The sequence below is a fragment of the Acipenser ruthenus genome, chromosome 25 (genome assembly GCF_902713425.1).
Source record: "Acipenser ruthenus chromosome 25, fAciRut3.2 maternal haplotype, whole genome shotgun sequence".
In the NCBI taxonomy this organism is placed as follows: domain Eukaryota; kingdom Metazoa; phylum Chordata; class Actinopteri; order Acipenseriformes; family Acipenseridae; genus Acipenser; species Acipenser ruthenus.
The window spans coordinates 19,868,004-19,890,961 of NC_081213.1; the positions used below are offsets into that span (position 1 = coordinate 19,868,004).

General features: G+C 39.0%; 1 protein-coding gene across 4 annotated transcripts; it reads right to left on the minus strand.

The window, feature by feature from the left end:
* Nucleotides 1-528: 528 nt before the first annotated feature.
* LOC117414138 (RNA-binding protein 5-like) lies at nt 529-22,847 on the minus strand. 4 transcript variants are annotated; one of them, XM_034906527.2, is made up of 24 exons: nt 22,762-22,847; nt 21,522-21,629; nt 19,494-20,788; nt 19,126-19,415; nt 18,897-18,986; nt 18,493-18,562; nt 15,929-16,002; nt 9,027-9,095; nt 8,711-8,822; nt 8,323-8,483; nt 7,918-8,021; nt 7,754-7,820; nt 7,558-7,612; nt 7,363-7,418; nt 6,920-7,079; nt 6,018-6,109; nt 5,210-5,431; nt 4,624-4,776; nt 4,115-4,189; nt 3,632-3,847; nt 2,792-2,878; nt 2,226-2,293; nt 1,464-1,536; nt 529-1,217 (listed from the first exon to the last, which is right to left on the minus strand). In XM_034906527.2, exons 2-24 carry the CDS (start codon nt 21,563-21,565, stop codon nt 1,104-1,106), a joined length of 3,747 nt encoding a protein of 1,248 aa, XP_034762418.2. In that variant the 5' UTR covers nt 21,566-21,629; nt 22,762-22,847; the 3' UTR covers nt 529-1,103. The 4 variants fall into 4 exon arrangements, with proteins under 4 accessions (XP_034762418.2, XP_034762417.2, XP_058855543.1 ...); XM_034906526.2 differs by having other exon boundaries at nt 19,126-20,788; XM_058999560.1 differs by lacking the exon at nt 22,762-22,847 and adding an exon at nt 22,303-22,385 and having other exon boundaries at nt 19,126-20,788.
* Nucleotides 22,848-22,958: the final 111 nt, after the last annotated feature.

Genomic DNA, 22,958 nt, shown 5'->3' on the forward strand with positions numbered 1-22,958 from the left:
ATTTTACAAATCTAATGCCTTGCTGCCTCCTTGTGGCAGGAAATATTGCAGTTTTTAAAGCCCTGTAAAAGTAATTAAGCAGCGATTACCTGAAATAGATGCTGCCCTGCATGAAGCTGCACCTTCATTTTCATGTAGTTACTGATCAATAAAACAGAGTGACCAGCAACGTCACAGTACTGTAAAAAGGGTACCCTTCTTTTCATTGTGTTCCCTATCCAGCTTCCTCATGCAAGTGGTTAAAGAAAAGGACCCTGTTATTGAGCGCTGCGCCACAAAACTGCTTAACCTTTAAAATGTAAAATAAAACTTAAAAGTACTCTTGTATGAAACAATCATTGAAATATTAAATATGCTGGACAGAGTACTATTTCTACCATAAATCTGAGCTCATGTTGCCCTGTGTTTAGAACAGGCACTGTAGTTAAAATCAATGCCTTTAGTTTTCCTATACTATTAGTTATTTTAGAAGATAAACTCCTTCACAATTCAGAAAAAAAGTCCAAATTATTTCTATATCGGTTGTATTTAATTAAAAAAAAAAAAAAAATACAACACAATACAGTTTACCGAACACAACTCGACAAAATGTATAAAATGTACAAACCATTTATTAAAAAGACTGAGCTGCACAATTGGAAGTGGCACTGGACTCTGGGTCCAAGTCTGATAGTTGGTCTACCATGCAAAGCCCTCAACCCCACCCCCCCGATTGACAACCATGATATGCCACAAGTCTTGGATGTCTCTTTTTTTCATACAAGCAGACATCTACAAAAGACTTGTGCAAGTCTGAAACTGCAAAACATACTTCACTGGCCTATTCAATTGCCACCCTACAATGTGTTTGAACAACTTGCTGATTAATAATGTCTTATGGGAATGGTGCCCATGTTTCTAAAGAGGAGGGGGCTAAAAACATTGCAACCAAGAACACGTAAAGTCTGTGTCAGAAAATACTTAGTGAAGCAATCCAGTGTCTCCCTCTAGACGTGCTTAGAGTAGGTTGTTCAATCTTGTTCCGTCCTGGCTGTGCTCAGCTAAATGAAGAAAACGTCCTTCAGTTCAATCTGATGAGTGGAGGAGTCAGGGGTTTTGGCGGTTCACTCAAGTTCCTTGTAGCGGGCGAACATGGCTTTCCTCACAGCTTCCCGGTATGATTTGGCCGTCATCTGCAGATCGCCAGGAGTTCCCCGGCCTGACCCTTTCCTCTTTTTCTAAGGAAGAGAGAGAATTTAGCATAATTGAATTCATCTCACAATAAACGCTCCAGATGTTCATGATTTCTTCTCATTAGAAATATTTAAGGTATTGCTATATTGGTCAATTAATCTGTATAAAACAGCTGTATATTAAGTTGCGCAGATTCTATCCACATGTGTAGATCCCTATTTCTATCGTAGATAATAACACATATGGCCATCATTAAAAGTAAAACCAGATAAGCACTATATAACCTCTACCTCGACAGGCTCCGTCATGTCCGGTTCCTCTTTAAAGCCCATGCGGCTTCTCTTTTCTACCGCCTCGGGATGCCTGAGGACCAGAGATGTGAATACATTAGCTTAATTACTTTAGTTCAAGTTGATAAAACATCTGCACCACACAGTAGGTGAGACTGTTACTGCACTCACATTAACCTTGATCACCTACTCTCCAGTTACGTAATGTCACAGGAGAACGTACTTTTCTTGCTAAGATTCCCCCATTCATACAGTTACTTTGAATGTAATGCACATGTAAAATAGGAAATGCAGATTTTACAGACTGATAAATGGCAGATGCTTCTGTATCCATGACTTCACAAAATACTGATGTTTCGATCAAATTCTTTTTCTGGGGAACTGGCATTAATTATTTTAGACCTCCAATTTCAATGAAATTCAACAGCAATTATGATGTTTACTTATCTCTCCTTACATCAAATAAGATCCTGATTGCTCATGGTGGACCTACCCCTACTGACGGAGTTATCACAAGTGTTTCTGATTTGTAATGTCTTGTTGCTTAGAAGCTGGTAATGTAATGCAGTACACAAAAAAAGTAAAATCTTTTCTGCCTAGCAACTCATGCAGGACACAGGATAAATGCAAGCATACGCACAAGCCTGAAAATGTCAGCGCAATTAGCTGCTTGGCCTACAGCACCTGCTGGGGAGAGGAGACTGGCGCCACCAGCAGAACTGCCCTGTTGAAATATTGAGTGTGAGTGAGAGTAGCACTTACTTTGGCACAGAACTCTGGTACTTTCTCCGTTTGGATTCAGGGGAATTGGGCCCACCTTTGCTGCTCATCTGGAAGAAATCAAAGCCATGATTTAACAAATGAAAAGGTACACTATTTCTGGCATTTCAATCCAGCACAGAACCACAAAAGCAATCTTTGTTAGAAGAGAAAAAAAACCTGCAAATAGTCAATATGAACTCAAGAGACGGTTGCTATTGGGGTTGAAAAACATCTCCTCCAGGCATAGATGAAAATAGACACAGCACACACAAGTTTCAGATTGGATGTGGTGGAAAGCCATTCTCTTGGAGGTAGGCCAAAACCACCGCAACTCGTTTCATGGGGGATGGGATAGATTGCCTTTCACCTCTGCTTGCCTGGTTTTGAATATGCCTCAGGTCACAAATAAGTTTGGGTGATCTCAACTTACCCCCCAGAGCTGTGATGGGGACCATGCCTGGCTGTAGCTAGCGCTATTGTCAGTAACCTTTCGTGAGCACTTAAAATAAACTGAACTGAACCCGGTTTCCAGGTAAAAAATACTACCGCATTCCCCCTTTACTCACATTCACATTCACCTCCCTCTCTTGCCTCTCGAGAGCCTCCAGTTCCCTCTCCGATCTTTTAATCTTCTGGTGGATCTCCATGTTTTGCTGAAAACCAATCAAAAAATGAAAGTCAAAACATTGCTCATTAACCCTTTGCGGTCCATTGTCGGACTGGGTCCGACATTGCAATTATTCCTCACAGGTCCTTTGTCGGACTGGGTCCGACATCATTATAGCAACGCAATAAACGGGTGTTTAGTCGTTTTTTCTCCGGAAAAAGCCGAGAAAACCATTCAATTGCCGAGTGGTAGCGACAGGAGCCGAGACAAGTCGGGAAAAAAAAAAAAAAAAAAAAAAAAAAAGGCGTATTTCATGAATAGTCATACATGGTATCAGGTATCAGATAATGGGCGTCCATAATAAACAAGCTGGCTAAGTGCGTCAGCACACTGAGACTATCATGGACATTTGCAGAGCTTTTTTAAGATGTTATAGTAATAAAATAATGACTTGGATCGCATTATTGAGGAGTTTGGTGATAAAACGAGTGATCCGGAGATGATCGATCGGTATGTACGACTATTATTATTATTATTATTTATTTCTTACACAGCTGAACGCTATAGCAAACAAAAGGCTGGGGAGGGGCTGGAGATGCCTAGTGTGTGCTTTGTTGATATGCAGGGCCATTTAAACCCGTTTGATTAATTAGACCTGGCGTGCCTGACGCGCGATTAATAAATGGACCGCAAAGGGTTAAATAACTGGATAAAAGCAGGACCCCAAAACACACACAGATTGGACCATAACCAGACAGTGTCAAGCCCAGACCCACAAAAACCCATGCCCCACTGGTACCTTATGGAGCTCAGAGAGCTTCTGGTGCCTGATGAGAGCATCCTTGTTGGGGAACTGCCTCCGGCACAGTAGGCAGGCCATCTTCTTCCAGTCTGTCAGCTTGTCCACCCCCACCGGCCGGCTCCTCTCTTCCCTGGGCTCCTCTTGCTTGTCCTCTTCCTCATCGCTATCCCCTCCATACTCTGCAACCAGCACCCCCAGGGAGCCTACTTGCTGCTGCTCAGAGACAGAGAGTGGTTACAGTGGCAGAGCTTATTACTGGAAGCAGACTGCAGGAAGGCAGTGTAATACAATGAGGGAATAAGCAGAGAGAGGGAAGAAGAGTACCACACAAGGACGGTATAAAAACATGGGCCCAGTGTATAGGGACTGTGTGCAGGGATGTTATTGGGGCAGGTATTAACGTTAATCAAATTTCAGTCGCTATTATGTTTAAGGGTAAGAGGCTCTTTGCATGAAGAAAAAGAAAACTATTTCACATACCTTTGTGCCAGCTTCATCCTTCTCCTTCTTTGTTGGGGCAAAGGGCTTCTTAAAAAGATCTTCCCCTGCTAAGCCCTAGGGTGCAGAGCAGCAAGTTTTTTTTTTGTTTTTTTTTTTTTAAAGTGAAGTAGCGAGATAACTTCTGTACTTTAGTTCATGCCAACAAATGTTTAGGCACTGCTACTGAATACTGAATACTGTATTCTCTTTCCCCATTATTTTTACACAGGCTGCGTCTGCTCTTTTTGCGTTGAAACAGGCCAATGAATACACAACCAAGGTGAACAAATTCCACATATGGTTTTTTAAACGTGCAAAAGGTTACCATATCTTTCAAAACAGCAGTACTAGTGTTTTCTTCGGAGGGGTGCCGAGACCATACACTAACATTCCAGTAAACCCCTACACAGACTTTCCAATATATCTTTGCGCTGAGAGAGCAGATACACTCATGGGTTTCTCTACAGCATGCAAATGCATTTCTGTTCCCAATGATATTATTTTCTCACCTTCTTCTCGAAGATGGCGAAGGCAGCGTCAGCTGCCTTGGAGGTTTTCTTTTCCTCGCTGCTCCCACGTAGCTGCAGGACCGGGGAGGCCACACGAATGCTCTCCTTCTGCCGGTTCTGGATCTTAGCCCAACGCTCCATGTCCTTTGCAATCTGAAGGAAAGTAAGGCGGTCAATATGTTGAGTACTGCAAAAGGTCATATGCTTTCATTATTAAAGTCACGGCAATGACACTGTACATGGTCTCTTGCCTTAAGAAACAGCTTGGTATGGGTATGAAATATCACAGTAATGTTAACTTACCTCTTCTTGTTTATCATTTTCATCACATCCTGGTGACTTTTTAAAACTCAGCTGTCTAAATACATCTATCAATAAACTGTCCACCTGCAACACTATGCACCTAGTGAATGCAAGAAATATCACATTTGTTCTATGTGTTATTTTACTTTAATACCCCCGATTTTCTCTTCCCAGATGGGGGAAAAAAAAACAACTATTTTGTATCGTCAATGAAAATGCACGTCAATTTCCTGAACAGTTGTAAACAAGGCCAGAATCTCAAATGCAGAGTTATCGGGTGTACCTTATGAGCTGTGAGGCCTCTTGGCTTGTCGTCTTTTTCCTTTTCTTTTTTGTCAGGTTTAGCTGTCGTTTCTTCCTCTTTCTGTTCAGCAGACGGCACTGTTGTGACGATGCTGGAGGAGGCAGGCGGCTGACCCTCGGCTGTAGAGTTTGGTACTGGAAAGTAGTTACTTCGAGCATTGTCCCAGTAAAGGTACTGCTGTGTCTGTGCGTTGTAGTAATACTGGAACAACACAAGAGCATGAGAACCCTTACAAAACAGAATGTGGTTGAAACAGAAAAACCATGACTGAAGCTGTGATCCTGGTGCATTTACACTGCCTGTGATAAACTGGGTACTCTCAAACATTGGGAGAGGTAAGACAATTTGGAAACTTGAATTGCTGCTTCATTTCCCGCAGCACCAAATGCAAACATTTGTAGCCACTGAATAATTTTCCTTTAAGGTCTCACTGAACTGACACATTAATTGAAACCCGGTTAAACTTTTAAATCACACAATTAGGTTGTGCTGTGTGTATAATCTCCAAAGTGCTTTCAATTAAAAACAAATTGTCACCTTTTAAATCCGTAAACAGGTGAGTTTCGTGTGGCCGCTGCAGATCCACATTATAAACATAATAGTGTGTAACATTTTCCCTGCTCCGTGGATAAACAGAAGATCCGTCCCTTTTGTAGGTTACCACCTTCATGCACAATTCCAATTGGAGGAGCGATTGTTAAGATGCATGTAGTGTGTAACACTTCCACATACCCCGCTGTCAGTTACATTCCCAGCGGGGGACGATAGCCACCTGCTCAGCACTTACCCTGGAGTTGGGGTCATAGTAAAGGGTTGTCTGGGGGTCATAATAGAAACCGGATGTTGAGTCATACAGGTATGATGACACATCTGGAACAGCTGGAGAGAAAACATACAAAAGATGTTTTAGTTTTTACTGATCTCCTTTAAAATTAACAGTCGTAATTACACAGAAAGTGTAGTCCAGTTCTTTCCAATTATTAATTCTGATTCCCAGAGGTTTTCAGGGAGGTAGCTGGTGAACACAGACAGCCTCCCACACACTGCTTTCTTTTTCATTTATTCCATGTGCTATTTACACCTCATTGTAAGTGGTAAAGAGAACAGTGTATTATACTTCAGTCAGTCTGGAACATGTGTTACCAATGTTAAATACATTTTGTTATCCATTTAACACACCATGTAATGACAAAGACATATTTGTGCCAGTTTATATAAAATACATATATAACAATTTGTGTAACCATGATAGCTATAACTGAGGTAACTGGACTTCATTTCTGTGAAGTTCTTCTTGGAAATGTAGCTCAACTCATAAAACGGCTTTAATGACAACCTGTCAAGTTATGAAAGGTTTCTAACTAACAAAGAATTTCTCTGCATTAAATATATATATATATATATATATATATATATATATATATATATATATATATATATTTTTTAAATGGACCAAAATATTCTGACAGCTACAGCAAGCAACTGTACAAAATACATACCAGGCAATTAGGGATAACTTAAAAGGTCAAGCAATACTGTGACTCCCTTGGTACTGCTTGGCATGTGCCTGACCCTAATCACCAAGGATGTATTGCATCCACCACTTCAGTTGAATTGCTTGGTCCTTGCTAACTAAATGTCCGATTGCCTGCTTGCAATGAGATGAAGAAAGAAAGCTGTTCCCCTTACTGCAGGAGTAGGTAGCAGCATCGTCTGCCAGCAGAGCGGAGTCCTGAGCTACAGTCGTGGCTGTATCAGAGATGTTAGGGTCTGCTGGTATGGGCTGGTGGGTGTCTATTGCTTCTGAAGATAGCTGCTCAGCAGCTGGGGTCCCGGTGTAGCTCACAGGCTGGAACGAGCAACACAAAGTTAGACAGCACCCTCAACAAAGAAGAGTTACCCCCTGAACACAGAAGGACTAACCAGACACGAGTACTTAGTTTGATTTCAAAAGGTCTGTCTGGACCCAAAGTCTTTATTTTACATACCAAAATCGGTCCCTCAGTATTAATCTGCATACATCAACCCTGCTCGCCTCCTTCCATCTCCTTCACCCTTTTACTTGCTACCTATAGTGGCCTTTTCAGCTTTGCTGCAGGTCATTTGAGGGGGAAGAGTGGTCTTGCACATACCTGTCCAACATACAATGCCTCAGACGGCACTTGAGTCTCAAGCATGGTGGCGTCTTCTAAAAAAGTTTAAAAAAAAAAAAAGTTTAATTGCTGGTTACGTGATATGTATTGGAACCACAAGAGACACATATCGCTAACACTTCTAACCCAATTAAAGCCTACATAGCCAGCCCTTTACAGATGACCAGGCCTTACCTTGCACTGTGGCAGAGGTCCATATCTCTTCAGCAAAGGAATGGGGCTGCTGACCCTGTTATGGAAAAATTAATTAGCTAACAAATCAATCACGAGTTAAAACTGTAGTAAATTAAGCCAAGCATGCCAACTAGCTGAACTTTAGTTTAAATCACAATCAAACCTCGTACTTCGCCTGTGTTCTGAAAATGCTTACCTGCTTATTGGGATCATGGTGTCCCAAGTTGGATGGCACAGAAGCTTTTTCAAAATCTTTCTTAAAACTTTAGGGAAAATGAGAGTAAATTTTAATTAATTAACATTAGGGCTGAGCAGGATAACTCTAAAACAACACATACTGTAGTGTATACATTTGCTGACCTGTGGTTTTTCAAAGGCCTGGCTATCTCCACGTGGACCCGAGAGCCATTGATCATAAAAGGCACCGAGAGGTTCCGCAGGATGTCCACAAGACGGGTCACCTCCTAAAAGAGAGTGATTAAGACCCCGGATACAGAGAGGGACACACTTAAAAACACACTTTAACAGGGAGAGAGTTTAACCTGACAAAATAGAAATGCTGGTTATCTATAGAAGCAAGAGCTCTGGATATGCATTACATTAGGGGATATAGCTACCTACTGTATCAATGGGGTTTTCATTGTTCACAGCATTCATGGTCATACAGTTACGTTACCATCTGTCTGGTGTAAAATACAGTTACGTTATAGAACACCACCACACACAAACACAGTTTGGCTCTAGAAAGCATTGCTGGTATTTTACCTGATGCGAGTCCATGTCTATAAAACACAAACATTTGGTCCCCACGCCTGGTTTGCGTTTCATTAAACGGACATTCCGTTCATCAAGGTAGGCAAAGGGGTCCAGCGCCTTCAGAACATGCTCCACTGTGGTGGTGGGCCACAGGTGTTTAATGATCATGGCTGGATAACAAAACACAAACATGTCAATGGCTGCTTTCCTCTGCGTCTTCTCATCACCAATGATTTCTACCAATAATCAGCACCTCCATTATATATATTTCATAAGAAAGACTAGTTATAAATAGACTATTTATAAACTAGATCAATACTGTATCCCAGCACAAATAAATACATACATTAATTAATGAAGTCTGCTGGATAAATAGGCAAAAGGTATTACTACTCACTTTTGCTCTCCTGAAAGACCGGATCTAATTGGGTAGATGTCCATGTAGGGGCAGATGCTGGGGTAGGCTGAGAATCCTGAGGAGCCCCCTGTTCAGAGAGAGATGTACTTGACTAAATACATCAGTACCAAAGAAAAAGCAGGTCACTACATTCTACAGCAAAATAATGAAGAATCAGAACAAATCACCAAAACAAGACAATTATGAAAAGCACTGCGGTATATCTATGATGGGTTAATATGGTTCTTACTCTGAAGTCTGATCACAAGCATTTCATACAAACAGATGAAGTATGCTTTCAATTGGTAATACTTACATCTTTGCTGTTCCAGTCTGGCTGAGTGTACTGCATAGACACTGCCCTTCCGCCAATCTTCAGGGTTCTCTGCAGAGACACAGTCACACTCATTATACTACTGACCAGTTGTATGAAGAACTAGCAGTGTAGCTGTGTAATAAGGGTTGGTTCCTTCACAGCACGATACAGCGCAACTACTTGAACCCTATCCTTTCTGTTGTCGATTCTAATGTAATGTGTTTCTCATAAGCATGTATGTGGTTCACTTTTTAATTCTTCATAGTGGAGATTGTTTTGGGGAGTAGACCACCTCATTTTATTCCTGTCTCAACTTAATAGTAACAGTAGTAGTAACGGTACATATGAACACTGAAGTTCATGTGTTTGCATAACTACTGGCCATATCATGCATGCACTTGCCATTTTGTCCACGTATGATGCGAATGCATGCAACAACATACAAGATAAAAAAAACTATGATTCTTCAGCCTTTACCTTACTGTATGTCTTTTTAGATTATTACAACTTTTGAGTTTAACTGAATGCACAGTTGAAGCAAGATTGGAGATTATGATTAAAAAAAATTTACCTAGATATGTATGAAATTGTTATGTAGCATTATTATACAGCGTACACGGTTTTTGTTCTACGTTATGGAACATACACAAGTAAATACTCTTGCTTAAAAAGCAGGGGGTTATACAATATACAATATATTTCTTGGTATCATTTTCTTAAAACAGCTGCTTTAAAAAGATTAGTCAAAACCTCGAAATCACATTGCTGGAATTGTTTGTTGATAATTGTGGGGTTTAAACATTAAAATAGAAAACAGCCCCTCCAACACACACACAAAAGAAAACCTTTGGTCTTAGAAGATGGAATTCCTAAGGTTTTGATAACCAGCATTGACACAGTTTTCACTGTTCACTTTTACAGGTGTACCCTTCCATGAAAATGGTTGGTGATTTATCACCGAAACACACCTACCAATCTCAAACATATTGCAAGCCCAATAAGCTTGTCTGTAATCCGACATTGATAATGTTACATTTTCTTGGAAGGGCCCTGGTGATCAAATACACATCTATTACTTTGAAAAGTCTCTATAGGTATATGAAACGAAAGAGCCGTCATTACCATGTTGATCCGCATCAATTATAGTCCCCACATGCTTTCTTTACTTAATTATCAAATTAGCTTTTAAAAACCTGTGAACCAACAATGAAGACAGGGTGGTCTATAGTGTTCAGAGATGCCTAAGTGAAAAGTTGAACTACACAATGGGGTCAGTGAAAAATCAATTGCATGTATGTTCTACTATTTTGTGAAGAATGCATGTTGAGTTTCATTCAACACAAAGAAGTACACTGCTTTTGTAACCTATATGCACAACAGGATATGCATGTCATCTATATCTTATAAAGTGTGCACTTGGGCTGTTTATAGTAACAATACAGTTTTGAGAATAGCCACAAAACTGCATAAACCAGGTCTATAAATAGTAGTACCTATACCATATTTAATGGCACAAACCACATAACCATACTGTTGCACTACTGCTTTGACATTGTTACAAGCAATTAAAAGCATGACAGACTTGGTAGGCTTTAGTTGTAGAAGAGCAAAGGGATAACATTTAAAACCATGGTTCATTTTTATGAAAACAGCAAAAATGAAAGTAGCATTTATAATTAAGCAATGCACAAGCATTTAACTACATGTGATCTAATTCTGAATATATCAAATTAAATTGTAATAAATAAATTTGGTCATCATTAACAAGGACTACGGAGCTCAGGATGTTCAGAAGAACGGACATAAATTACCTAATGAAACTGAGTCTTTACTTTGGTACACTCATCCAGCAGAGGAGACTCACGGTAGACAATTAACTATAACTTTCATCTACCTGTCACAAATTTTACTTACAAGGACAATCATAATTTGCTTAATAGAATACAAATTAAAGTGTATTCCAAGTTCCCCACCACAGGTTGCAATGCATCTTTGTTTTTGCTCAAATTACCTGCATTAAAATGTATATCATTTTGATGATTAAAACAAGTGTGCACTTTATGACTTTTTGTGTATTAATTTTTAGTAACAACGGAAGCCCGTTAGTTGGCAGTCCAGCAAAAAAATGGAGTTACAATATACAACCCTCCACGATACCATTGTGTGAATCGGAATCCCATCAGCCATTTCTCAGATTTAAAAAAAGTAGACCTTGATTTCCAATGTACGAGAGAATCACAATTCAAGAAGGCTCCTGAAGGTGGAGACCATCAAAGTTTTGATTGAAATCACAAGATGAGTAAGATAAAACAGCACTGTTGTTGGGGGCAGGGGAGATTGCCCATGTTGGAGGATAGCAACTGGGACTGGCAAGTACCAAAGCAGTTGATCACAGCCCCCTGGAGCGCAACACATGCCTCAAAACATTCCAAGAGATTCCACTGTCAAGAGTATCAAAAGCAGCAGTAGATCCAAGTATGGCAGCATGCCAGGATTCGAGTAAAGAAATAAGCATTGCTCACTCCGAGCAGTGCAATACTTGTACTATGGTATGGTCTCAAACCAGTCTAACTGCTCGTTCATACTTCTGTCTCAGATGAATGCGATACGTCAGGCACAGACAGCTATAAAAGCTATGCAGCTTCACTCTGACCATGCAGCGAATGTTGGCATTTTTCAATATTATCCGACCCTATGCGATTTCAGGTTGCAGACGCATGAGAAATGGCTGTACTGCTTTCCAAAAAAGACGCACGTCGCAAGAGTGTGGATGACGTAATTCCAAGAACCAACCTTAAGAAACTCCAGTAAAACTGAACAGCAATTTAGTCACTAGCAGTTTCTACAACACAATCTAACCTAAAATAAAATGTTAGAAATTATTCCAGAGAAGTTGTTACACAAATGGTTGACAAGCAGCAGTGTAGTCTATGGCACACAACACAAACTCTACAGGGTTGGCAAAGTAAAAATGCATACAATTAGAGGAATTGGTGGGGGATCTAGACAGGGAAAGGATAATGATCTTGGGTCACCTGTTTGTGGTAGCATGGCTCGAATTGATGGTAGAAGACCTAGAATCATGTATTCTTGTGTCTGAAGCAATTCATTTAACATCCTAAAATCATAATTCTAGCACTGCTCCTTGTTAAGATGGCGGGCATGACCTAATTTAGTTTAACAGATTTTCTTGATAAAACAGGATTTTAAGAAGAGGGTGCCCTGTCATTAATGATTTCAGTGTAATAGATTTCTTTGAAAATGAATAGGAACCAACATCATGCCTAACTCTGTATAATTTTATTGCCAAAAGTAGATCGGTGGGCTTAATCCTTGGATGTCCCTTGAATTCCCTGTGTGCCAATGACCTCCAAGTTTGTGACATACTGAGCACAACTTCTGAACAGTGGCTTAAACAGCAGTCTTTACCATGCTCTGGGGCTTGTTCAATCCTGTCCTTGTTGATCCTGCAATTGAAAGTATTTATTTCCATCTCCAAGGTAATACATACCTTCTGTGAAGTACAAACACGCACTTTAGTAAGACAAATAATAGATTATTATATTTTGCACAGGCAGAAGTCAATTGCGCTCACTGCATTGAGAATGCTTTTCTACTCATTCTGGCTGAGACGTGGAAGAAACCATCTGTAGAAGGGAGGGGAGGTCAATATCAAGAACAATTTGTTCCCTGGCCTGCAGATCCAAACTTTAACCTGTGGAAACTCATCTTTAAGTCCTCGGACAACCAGGGAGATCTGATAAAAGTGCATCTTTCAACTGGGGTATATCAATCCACTCATGGTAGAATTATATAAATCTAATACCACAGAATATTCTGAAAATCAGACAGTATATACGAGATGCCCAAACAGAAAATGTATCGGAGATTGAGATACAGAGGCATGAGGGAGAACTAGATCAAATACAAACCAGTCACAATCTGATGAACATGAAAATAAAATAAAAAACATGTCAAAAGAATCTCGATGGTTGTGTCGCCTGCTTGATCTTGAGTAATCATTTCCATCTGCAATGCAGTACGGAAACTCACTTAGAACAGAAATTTATCAGGTTTATAGGAGATTAAATATATTGATACCAAACCTCTGTAGAGATCCGAGTGAAGATTCAGTCTGAACAAGCCCATAGAGGGAGCAGAAAAGCAATTCAGATATACTTTATGTTGGAGGATATATTTTTAAAAGAACTTATAGAAACACAAATGTTCATTGATTTCTCAAGTCAAAACAAAAAAGATTAACTTATTTCAACTTCAAATGTAAGCAACGGCCATTATTCAGGGAACACCCAAAAGCCAAGCTTTTCTCTGTTCAATAAAACACATGATTGGAGCAGGAAAATAATTGGTGGAAACATACAATAGAAGCCTGAACATTAATGCAGACACATATGAAATAGGTTGGAAGAACAGCAAACGGTATGAACTGTGATACAAGCAAGCAAGCATGGATGATCATCCTCATTGTATACTGTACTTTGCTCATTCAACTCCTCCTATCCACAGGTATACAATTAGCACATAGAAGTGATCGAGAACCATTTCAGTGCCCCAAGAAAAAACAAGAAAATGTCCGATGTTAAGAAGGCAAATTAAAAGAACCGATTTGTATCCAAGAAAGTCTACTGTCTAACTTATTTTTGAAAAACAAAAAAGGATCTGAAGAACATGGAACACAAGTTCAATGTAGAAGCAATAAATATGTTACTTAAATTAAACAATCATAAATTGTTGGGTCTAGTTGGATCAATTTCTTGGTATCAAATGTTGGTTGGGGGTAAAACCACTCCTCCACCATCACTAAATATTAATGGTAAAAGCCATCTCAGAATTCAGACAGTAAATCAAAAATCCAGACTCAACTTCCTTGAAAAAAGAAAAAGAAACAACGGCTTTAAATACATTCACCTATTCCTTCAAAAGAATACAATAAAACGTAATGGACACTGCAGGACAAAGCTCCAACCATAAATATTAACATTAGCATTCCTCTCAAGTTGCAACAAATGTATTCATAACACAATCAGGTCAACAGATGAACCATTACATAACACCATGACATCTCGGCTCAATGATCGAGATTTAAACCCTAGATAAATAAATTAAACAAAATAAATAAACCTCAATAAATAAATTTAAAAAAGGATATTAAGCCAACCACCCATTTTACTTCATATTCACCTCAATAGCGCTACTTTTATACCAAGAGCACCTGTTCATGTTTTATTGTACAGTCACCTCGAACGCAGCGCCTCTTAGGTTAAGCAGGAAGATGGTAAGTAAGAAAAAGTAAACACTTAAATATAGATGAAAGGAGACCCATTTTGGGGTAATGAAATGAATGACGAAAAATATAAAATATGAATCAAAAGAAAGGACGACACAACATCCCTCTAGGTTGTTTTACTGCACTGCAGCGGATTCCACAGTCAACATCCTCAGAAATACAGGAATTGCACAAGTCGGGCAAAGGCCAATTTCACATAATCCCACCATCTGGGAACAAATCAACATCTTGTCATCATCCCATCCAACCCCCCACCCAGGAGTACAGAAGAGCTACTTAACATCTTATTTGCAATAATATACTCATTAACTTACTATCAGTCTCTTAGTCTGAATGCATAATTATTGGTAATAATATTGTGCCAACTCTATACTGACCCAGCAAAACTAATACAGTAGTCATGTCAATATCGAGTTACACACAGATAATCTGTATCCAACGCAATCTGCAGACATGCAGGAACACCCAAACCTGCCGACATAACCAATATGGCAACAATGGACAATTTCAGATCTTACAGTAAGAAATGGGCTTATTCTATTTTTTAGACTTGTTAAATACAACACCACCAAACTGTTCATTTGACACTAAAACACCCCAAGTAGTCAAATCAAAACACTTCAAATTTAACCCAACAGGTTTGGCTAAAGACTTGGGAAGGCCAACACACAATGACAAAAAAAATAAATAAACACAATTACTTTCATTCACTTCTGGTAAATGCCAATAGGCTGAATTTAAATGGAACCCACTCAATGCAATCCATCATCCCATTGGGCATCACTGTACATGCACTTCATTTCCACTATGGGGAGCCACAGCGATCGTCTTAGTCGCTGCCCATACCTAGCTCTAAACAGATCTGTTCTAAGGATGGGAAAGTATATGCTGGATTTAGCATTAGTATCAAATGTCAATACTTTGCTTTAATGGGCACTTTTTTTGGTTGCTAACAAATGTGTTTTATTACTTCTTAATGGTTAGCAAAACATATTGCATGACCCAATAAATTTGTTTAAAAAAAAAAAAAGATAGTATGTATACAGCTATATAAAATTGTGTCGTATTGTGTAACTAAATATTAACTTATCATGGCTTTCAACCATAGTATGTATAGAATAATATATTTACTGTGGCACAGTGGGTTTATTCAAGTCTTTCTAACCAGAGATATGCTTTTCCCATGTAAATACACATTTATTTAGAACCAGATAGCAGCAGCAATCACTGCAGCACCCCACTTACCTACCAAGGCTTAATACTCTAACCTTAGTTAAATATAAAGCCCATATGTTAAGACTTTGGGTGTACTCAGTCACGTTAATCCCAGTTTTAAGATCTTACTGTGTCAAATCTTGAGAATCAGCACAGCCCTTGACCCAAACGGTGAAGCGATTCACTGATCCATTTCCATTCAATCTCAAATCTAACCCTGCCTAAAAACCCTCAAGGGGGTACGGCGACAACCCCACCCCACACACACCCCCATGTATGACACACACCAACCTTCCCCTCCCCAAGCCTCCCTCTCCACCTGCCCCACCCCTTCCTGCCAAGGCAGAGAACCAGCCGAAGACCGATGAGAAAAGGCCACCTGGTTGGACTCCATGAAGCGGACTGCATCCTCCAGGTTTAAAAACTCCACAAAGGCGGTATCGTAGCTGTAACCTGGGGACAGCATTTAAAATACAGATGGATCTGTGTTAGTAATTGCCTCTCATGAAATTCACACAAGCAATTATACCTTAAAACATTGTATATAAAACAAAAGAAAAAACAAATAAAAACACGAACACAAGTATTGCTGTTTTCTAAGTGTATTCTATATATATATATATATATATATATATATATATATATATATATATATATTTGGTGCTGGTCAGAAAATCGAGAAATCAAGCACATTAAAGGTAATTTATTATAATAGACCGAACATACAGCTTTAACTCGGCGTTCGACAAATGTCAAGCAACCTGCACAAGAACATCTGAAAACCTTTCCCGATTGTTTTGTCCGTATTTGCGTCCGGTATTGATTAGGTGTGCTCTTTTGAATAGTTTAGTAGTCAATCGTGCACACATCCATCGAGTGTAGATACAGCTTGTTTGGCACAAATCATATCAAAATGAGAACACAACAGTTTGTACCGCTTTAACATAAACTAGTATTGGAAAATGTGACTGGAAGGCTTAATGACGAAGGTGTCAAAAATAAGAGTACCCCGAAAAGCTAGATACAGCTGTGCAACTGGAAGTCTAAATCACAAAACAAATACTGTATAATGGTAAACCCTTATTATCCCAGCTGCTCTGGAAACAGAAACGTTGCATAAACAGCAGATATAATTGGGGTTTAAACCACCACAGTTGATATTGGTATTTCACAGTTCAGATAATTGGACTGTTAGAATACAGTTATGTTGTAAATATGCATTTACTTATTAAAATAATTGAATTGATGATGTTAATAGCGTTTGTATATTTAAAGCAATTAAGTTGATTTCAATTTTTGCATGCAATACTTCTGCAAGTGTATGATGACTTTTAATAAGTGAATTCAAATTCACCATTGGAACAAACGTTCTGGTACATTAGTTACTTGGAAAATAAAAAACGCAGAGACAGTGAAAAACACGAAGAGATTACGAGCTGAGCTCTTTGTAGCAAAAAGGTGAAGCCTACTTGTAGAGTTGTATGTGACATGCATTAAATGTTCTAACAAGTGGATCAGACTTGTGATAAAAAGTACATGGATGGTAAAAGAGAACGAACTTTATAAAGTAACACGAATATGCATTTGACTGCAAAACATTTTTAGTGCCTACTATTAGCCGATAATAAGCAACCTAGGACAGAAACCCGCCATTTTTAGAAATACAGACGCCCAAATAAAATCATACTGACACTGAACTGCTACACATAAAAGGGGTAGTGCTGTATACGATTTACAGTGTTAAGACTATGCAAGGACAAATTAATGTTACAAATTTTTCTGTAAAATATTTTCAAGATAAATGTAAAAAATGGACTGTGTCATCAGCATGTCTAAATGGGGACGAGGGCTTGGGTCCATCCAGATAAACTAGAGAATGTAAACAAGGTCTGTTATCTTTCTGATTGAAAATAGTAGAATGCACAGATGGCTAAACTACAGACAAATGTTATAAGGAACTGTAAAACAGAACGCCTTAAAACAGGTGTCATTTCAGTCAAGACAATCCTGCCGTAATATTTGTTTGTATCCTTTCATAGAATCCAGGTTCTTCCCACTTGCTAGCATCACAAGGTGTAGGCAGGGACTAATTGAAGCTAAAATTTGAGCTTTCCGAGGTAACAAAAAGCAAAGAAATTCTTATAAACAAATCTGTATTGATGAAATGAAAAATCATAGATAGGAACTGCTAATATGATATTTGAGGTCTAGCCATGGGAGTAATTCACTTTCCGTGGTGTCAGGCCTGTACTCTCTACCGAATAGAAAATAACCTGCATTACAATCAGTAAAATTGTCATAACGGATTTGTTTGTAAAGAGATTCTTTGGGGTGTTTCGTTAAATGCAGAAAGCATTCAAGAGTGATACTACGACAAAATAACCTTTTACTAACACCATGTAACAGACCCAAACTAGTCTGCAATTTGGAATCAATCCCGACACAAATGAAGCTTGCTGTCCTTTCTTTCCCCATATATTTGAATTGAATAAATGTTACCTCAAAATAATTTAGTACAGTAAAAATGCACAACCCCAGAGAACTACACTACCCATATGGCAAGTGCTAGATTCTCAAACAGCCATGAACTGCTAAAGCAGGTATTAGGTAAAGCTTTTGAAAAAACAGTTACTGCAAAGAATTATTTTAACTTAGTTTTACCTTGTTTTATTTGAGTGTTTAAAGTCATGAATGAATGAGGTACTTGCATGCCTATTGCCTACTTTTCCAGCTAGGTGTAACTAGCGTACAGCTTCTTCCTATTTATACAACTCAAGTGTAGCGCAGCACTGCGGTGGCGAGAAACTGCCAAAAAAAGCTTCACGACACACAACCTTCTGAAGATCATTTGCACAAGAGAACATGTCCTTGTGACAAGATTTGTTTCAGTTTATCGAGTTTAAAAAAAAAAAAAAAAAGTCTCTACTGGGTCTTGTATCTCACCTGGCACAATGTCTTTTATTTTCATTCCTTGTGGTCGAATTCCATTGGTGTAAGTGAATGCAGAGAGAATCTAAAAGAAAGAGACAGAACGCAAGTCATTTACAATGCTGGACCAAATAATAATAAACATGACCAATGATTTTATCAAGACTGATGAATTCCTTTAAAGAAAAATACAAAATTATCTTCATGTATTTAAAAACAAAACCAGTGTATATGTATGTGTGTGTGTATATATATATGTATGTATGTATGTATGTATGTATGTATGTATGTATGTATGTATGTATGTATGTATGTATGTATGTATGTATGTATGTATATATATATATATATATATATATATATATATATATATATATATATATATATTTTTTTTTTTTTTTTTTTTTTTAAACACATACCTGTTCCGCTGTGGCATTTTTACAAATCCCTTTGACAGAAATGATGCTGGAGACCTTCTCTTTAATAGAGCCACTTCTGTAGTCCTGGTCCTTAAATTGAAAAGACAAACAATACATTTAATTTAGTGACATTAACAGGAAAGGTCTGAATCCAAGAGGGGATTATAAAACTGGACCTCCTCAGGTGTAACTGTTTTAAAAGCAGAAATAAAGAAATTAGCTTTCTCACTTGAAAGCTGAAGTCACTTGAACTTGGGGCTGGAGGTTGCTCTGGTTTTTTTGGCGGCTCCTCCAACGACAGATTCCCATGGCCGTAGTCAAAGGTCTGACCGGAAGTGACCCTGTAATCACTATCTCTGTAGTCTTGGTCCTTGTAGTCACTATCTTTTTTTCCTGGAAAGTCCACGGTCAGCTCTGCAGCTTTCTCTTCTTGGGGTCCTGCTGAAGGTTCCTCAGACCCTGGGAAGGCAACGAGGGGTGCCTCGCTTTCATTTTCGTCAAGGGCCGAGTGGTTTCCCCCTGGGAGAGAATCAGTGTCCTTGTTATACAAATGGCCATCCCTGAATGATGCACCCTCATTTTGGTCTCCTGGCCTACCTTGCAGGTCCTCTCCAGTCCTAGACCTGTGTAGTGTTGCTTCTCTGCCTCCAAAGCTCAATGGATCCAAGGAGGAGTTTCTCTTCCAGTCTTGGGAATCCAGTGGCTCTCTTCCCTGTGTCTGGAAACCAAAGGAATCTTCAACAGGATTACTCTCCCTCCCTCTGAATTCAGAGCTTTCTGGGAAATCACCAGGAATCCTCTCCCTTACTCGGAAGTCCAAGCTTTCTCTGGCTAGGGGAAGTCTCTCTCGTTCTTTTGATTCCAAAGCGCCAATGTCCTTCTGGTGCATGTCTACTGGAAAATCATCACTCTCTCCAAAACCTGCTGAGCGCCAGTTGTCCTGTCGTGCCTCTTCTCTGCTTCTGAAAGGTGGTTCTCCTCTTTCTCTGAAGTCACGTTTATTACTTCCCTCGCTACCTCTGAACTTAGGAGAAGATCCTTTCCACCCCCCAAAATCAGAAGACAAAACATCCCTTCCTCTAACATCCGGCGGGACTCCATCGTTTCCCATGAAATGCACAAGAGATTCAGCACCACCTCTCAAATCAACTGAAGGTCTAGCTCTGCTTCTGAAGTCCATGTCAGATCCATACCTCCCTCTGATAGCTACTGGAGGCATGCCTCTCCTCCCAAAGGCCAGAGAAGCTCCATCCCTCGCTTCCAAATCCATACTTAAGCCATCTATATCCTCAACCCCCATGGGGTGCCTAAATCTTTCCCTTAAGTCCATGTTACTCTCTTCTCTTTCCCTCATGTTCAATGAACGTCTTTCACATCCCAAAATGTCAAATGGAAGCCTTCTCCTTGTATCTACAGGGAGCCCATCTCTTCCTCTAATATCCATGGGAAGTCTTTCTCTTTTTCTTACATCTATATGAGGGTCACCAAATCCTCTTAAACCCACAGCATCTCCATCTCTTCCTCTAATACCTAAATTGTGCCCACCTCTCCCCCTAAAATCTTGAAGTGCATCTCTTTCTCTCATTTCCACAGGCAAATCAAACCTTCCCCTGTTATCCATCGGCAGAGTATCTCTTGCCCGGAAGTCCCTAAAGTGGGCATCTCTTCCTCTTATGTCTATAGGTTCCAAATCTCTCCCCCTCATGTCAGGTGGGTGACCATCTCTGCCTCTGATGTCCAAAGGTGGCCTGTCCATTGGTCTGAAGCCCATTTGAGGATTCATGCTTGGATGTATTACAGCTCTTCCTCCAAACTTCTGAAAAGGACCCTCTGGACCATCATGCGTCTCTTCCCTCCAGGGAGGAGCAAATCTTGGACCTTGGAGGTTTCCACTGCGAACAACGGAAAAATGAATCAATGCATCGGGCACAATAAGGCCATTTCATACAAGAGGTTTGTCATTTGCAATCAAATTAGCACTGTAACATTAAACATGCATGAGTACAACTTTGATGGTTATACGGAAAAGTTTAATAAATTACCTTACTGTACACATCCTACTGTATAAACACTACAAAAGACCTATATTTGACCTGTATCTCTGACAATGGTTAACCAGCTAGTACAAAATCTAAATGTTTAAACTATTAACATTCTTAATCCAGGAATAATTTTGATACATGGCTAAACTTTGTACAAACTACTAAGTGTCATTGTTTGACAAATACAAAAAGGACATGCATATGCATATTCATATGTGGTCTTACACAAATTTTGCTGGTCTGCTGTTTTGAGTTATTTTTCTTGTAATACAATAGCAGTCCACAGTTAAAAGAGGAGTCCCAGACCCATATAAAACATCTGCAGTACTAAGAGTTAACACACACACACACATATACACACATACATACATACATACATATATATATATATATATATATATATATATATACATATATATATATATATACACACACACACACACACACATACACACACACACAAATAAATATATATATATATATATATATATATATATACACACACACACACACACAAATAAATATATATATATATGTGTGTGTGTGTGTAAGTGTTACGTCATGCAAGTTTTAAGTTTCTTACCGAAAAGGAGTGCCTCTTGGGCCAAACCGGGGGCCACCCCACATCGTCTTCTACTTGAGCCAACACCGCCAGAGAAATAAATTCAAACCACAATGCTGCACCAAGCTCCTGCAACACAAATTAGAGGAATAAGAGAGAGAGAAAAAAAATGATAAACTAAGTAGTTTCAGATATATTTATCATCTGTCAAACCGGTACATGGGGCCATTGTGCCAATGCAGAGACAATATCCTTCATTGCCATGAAAACGTAGGGTCACTCGGGGGAAGCCAGTGACCTAGGAAAACATTCTGTAGTGGAATAATGTAAGGTAAGAGTGGTCAGCATTTACACATCCACCACTTACCTGAGGTGTATAGTTTACATTTTAACAGCCGCCAAATTAAAGTCAGTAGTATATTTTATTATTTGCTTTGCTATATGGTGAGATGTTTGTTTTACTACATTTTGTATTGCTAACCAAACTGGGAATCTCTTTGTAATGCGCACACACACATCCTAGCTACAGGGGACAAACCCTCGAAAAAGCATGTGATAGTCCACATACAACCTACCAAAATGCTCCTGGTATAATGATCATTATTTTGCAGCCATAATGTATTTATACATTTAACTTTTTCTTGTAATCGGTGGTTGTGCATAGTATTTCTTTGCCTAATCATCATGATACAGTCTAAAAAATTAGTAAACACGACTGTAATCGTACACTCTTTAGCGGATGGCCTAATCAAAAAACACCGCTATATAGACATCGACCAATAGAAAAGATAGGTAAACATACCCACAGATGCAACCTAGGCTGATAGAACTCAGTACCTCTAATTACATATTTCAAAACTATGTTCTTCATCAATTAAATACGATTAAGGAGGTTATTACATAATACCAATGCGATTTTCAGTGTGTGAATGATGATCGCTATATTATCAGCAAACATGATACAAATTAGTAGAGCATGATCGCTATATTATCAGCAAACATGATACAAATTAGTAGGGTCAACACGCGGTTGCTTTACAATCGATTAAGATCAATATTATAACTGCAATGACGATGATGTGTGCAACAGAGAGATTCTGAATGCCATTCTATCCCGTCGGTGTACTCATCATACCAGTGCCCACGATTAATATCACATATCTTTACGTTTCTTTACTGAAAGTGACGAGAGATGATAACAACATTTCCAAAAATAAATTTAAAAAACCCCAAAAGAAATGATATCAATAAAACGACCAACCTTTTTAAAATATGCCCACTCTGCTGCAATACACAAAACATGGAGTAGACCGGAACTACGGTAGTCGATAAAGCGGAAGTGTGGTATTTTTACGGTATGTTGAAAGTTGTAGTTCACTAAGACGACTCTTTAGGCTGAACGTTACATTTTTTGTTGTACCAGTATATTACATCTTTAAAATCATTAATATGTTTAAT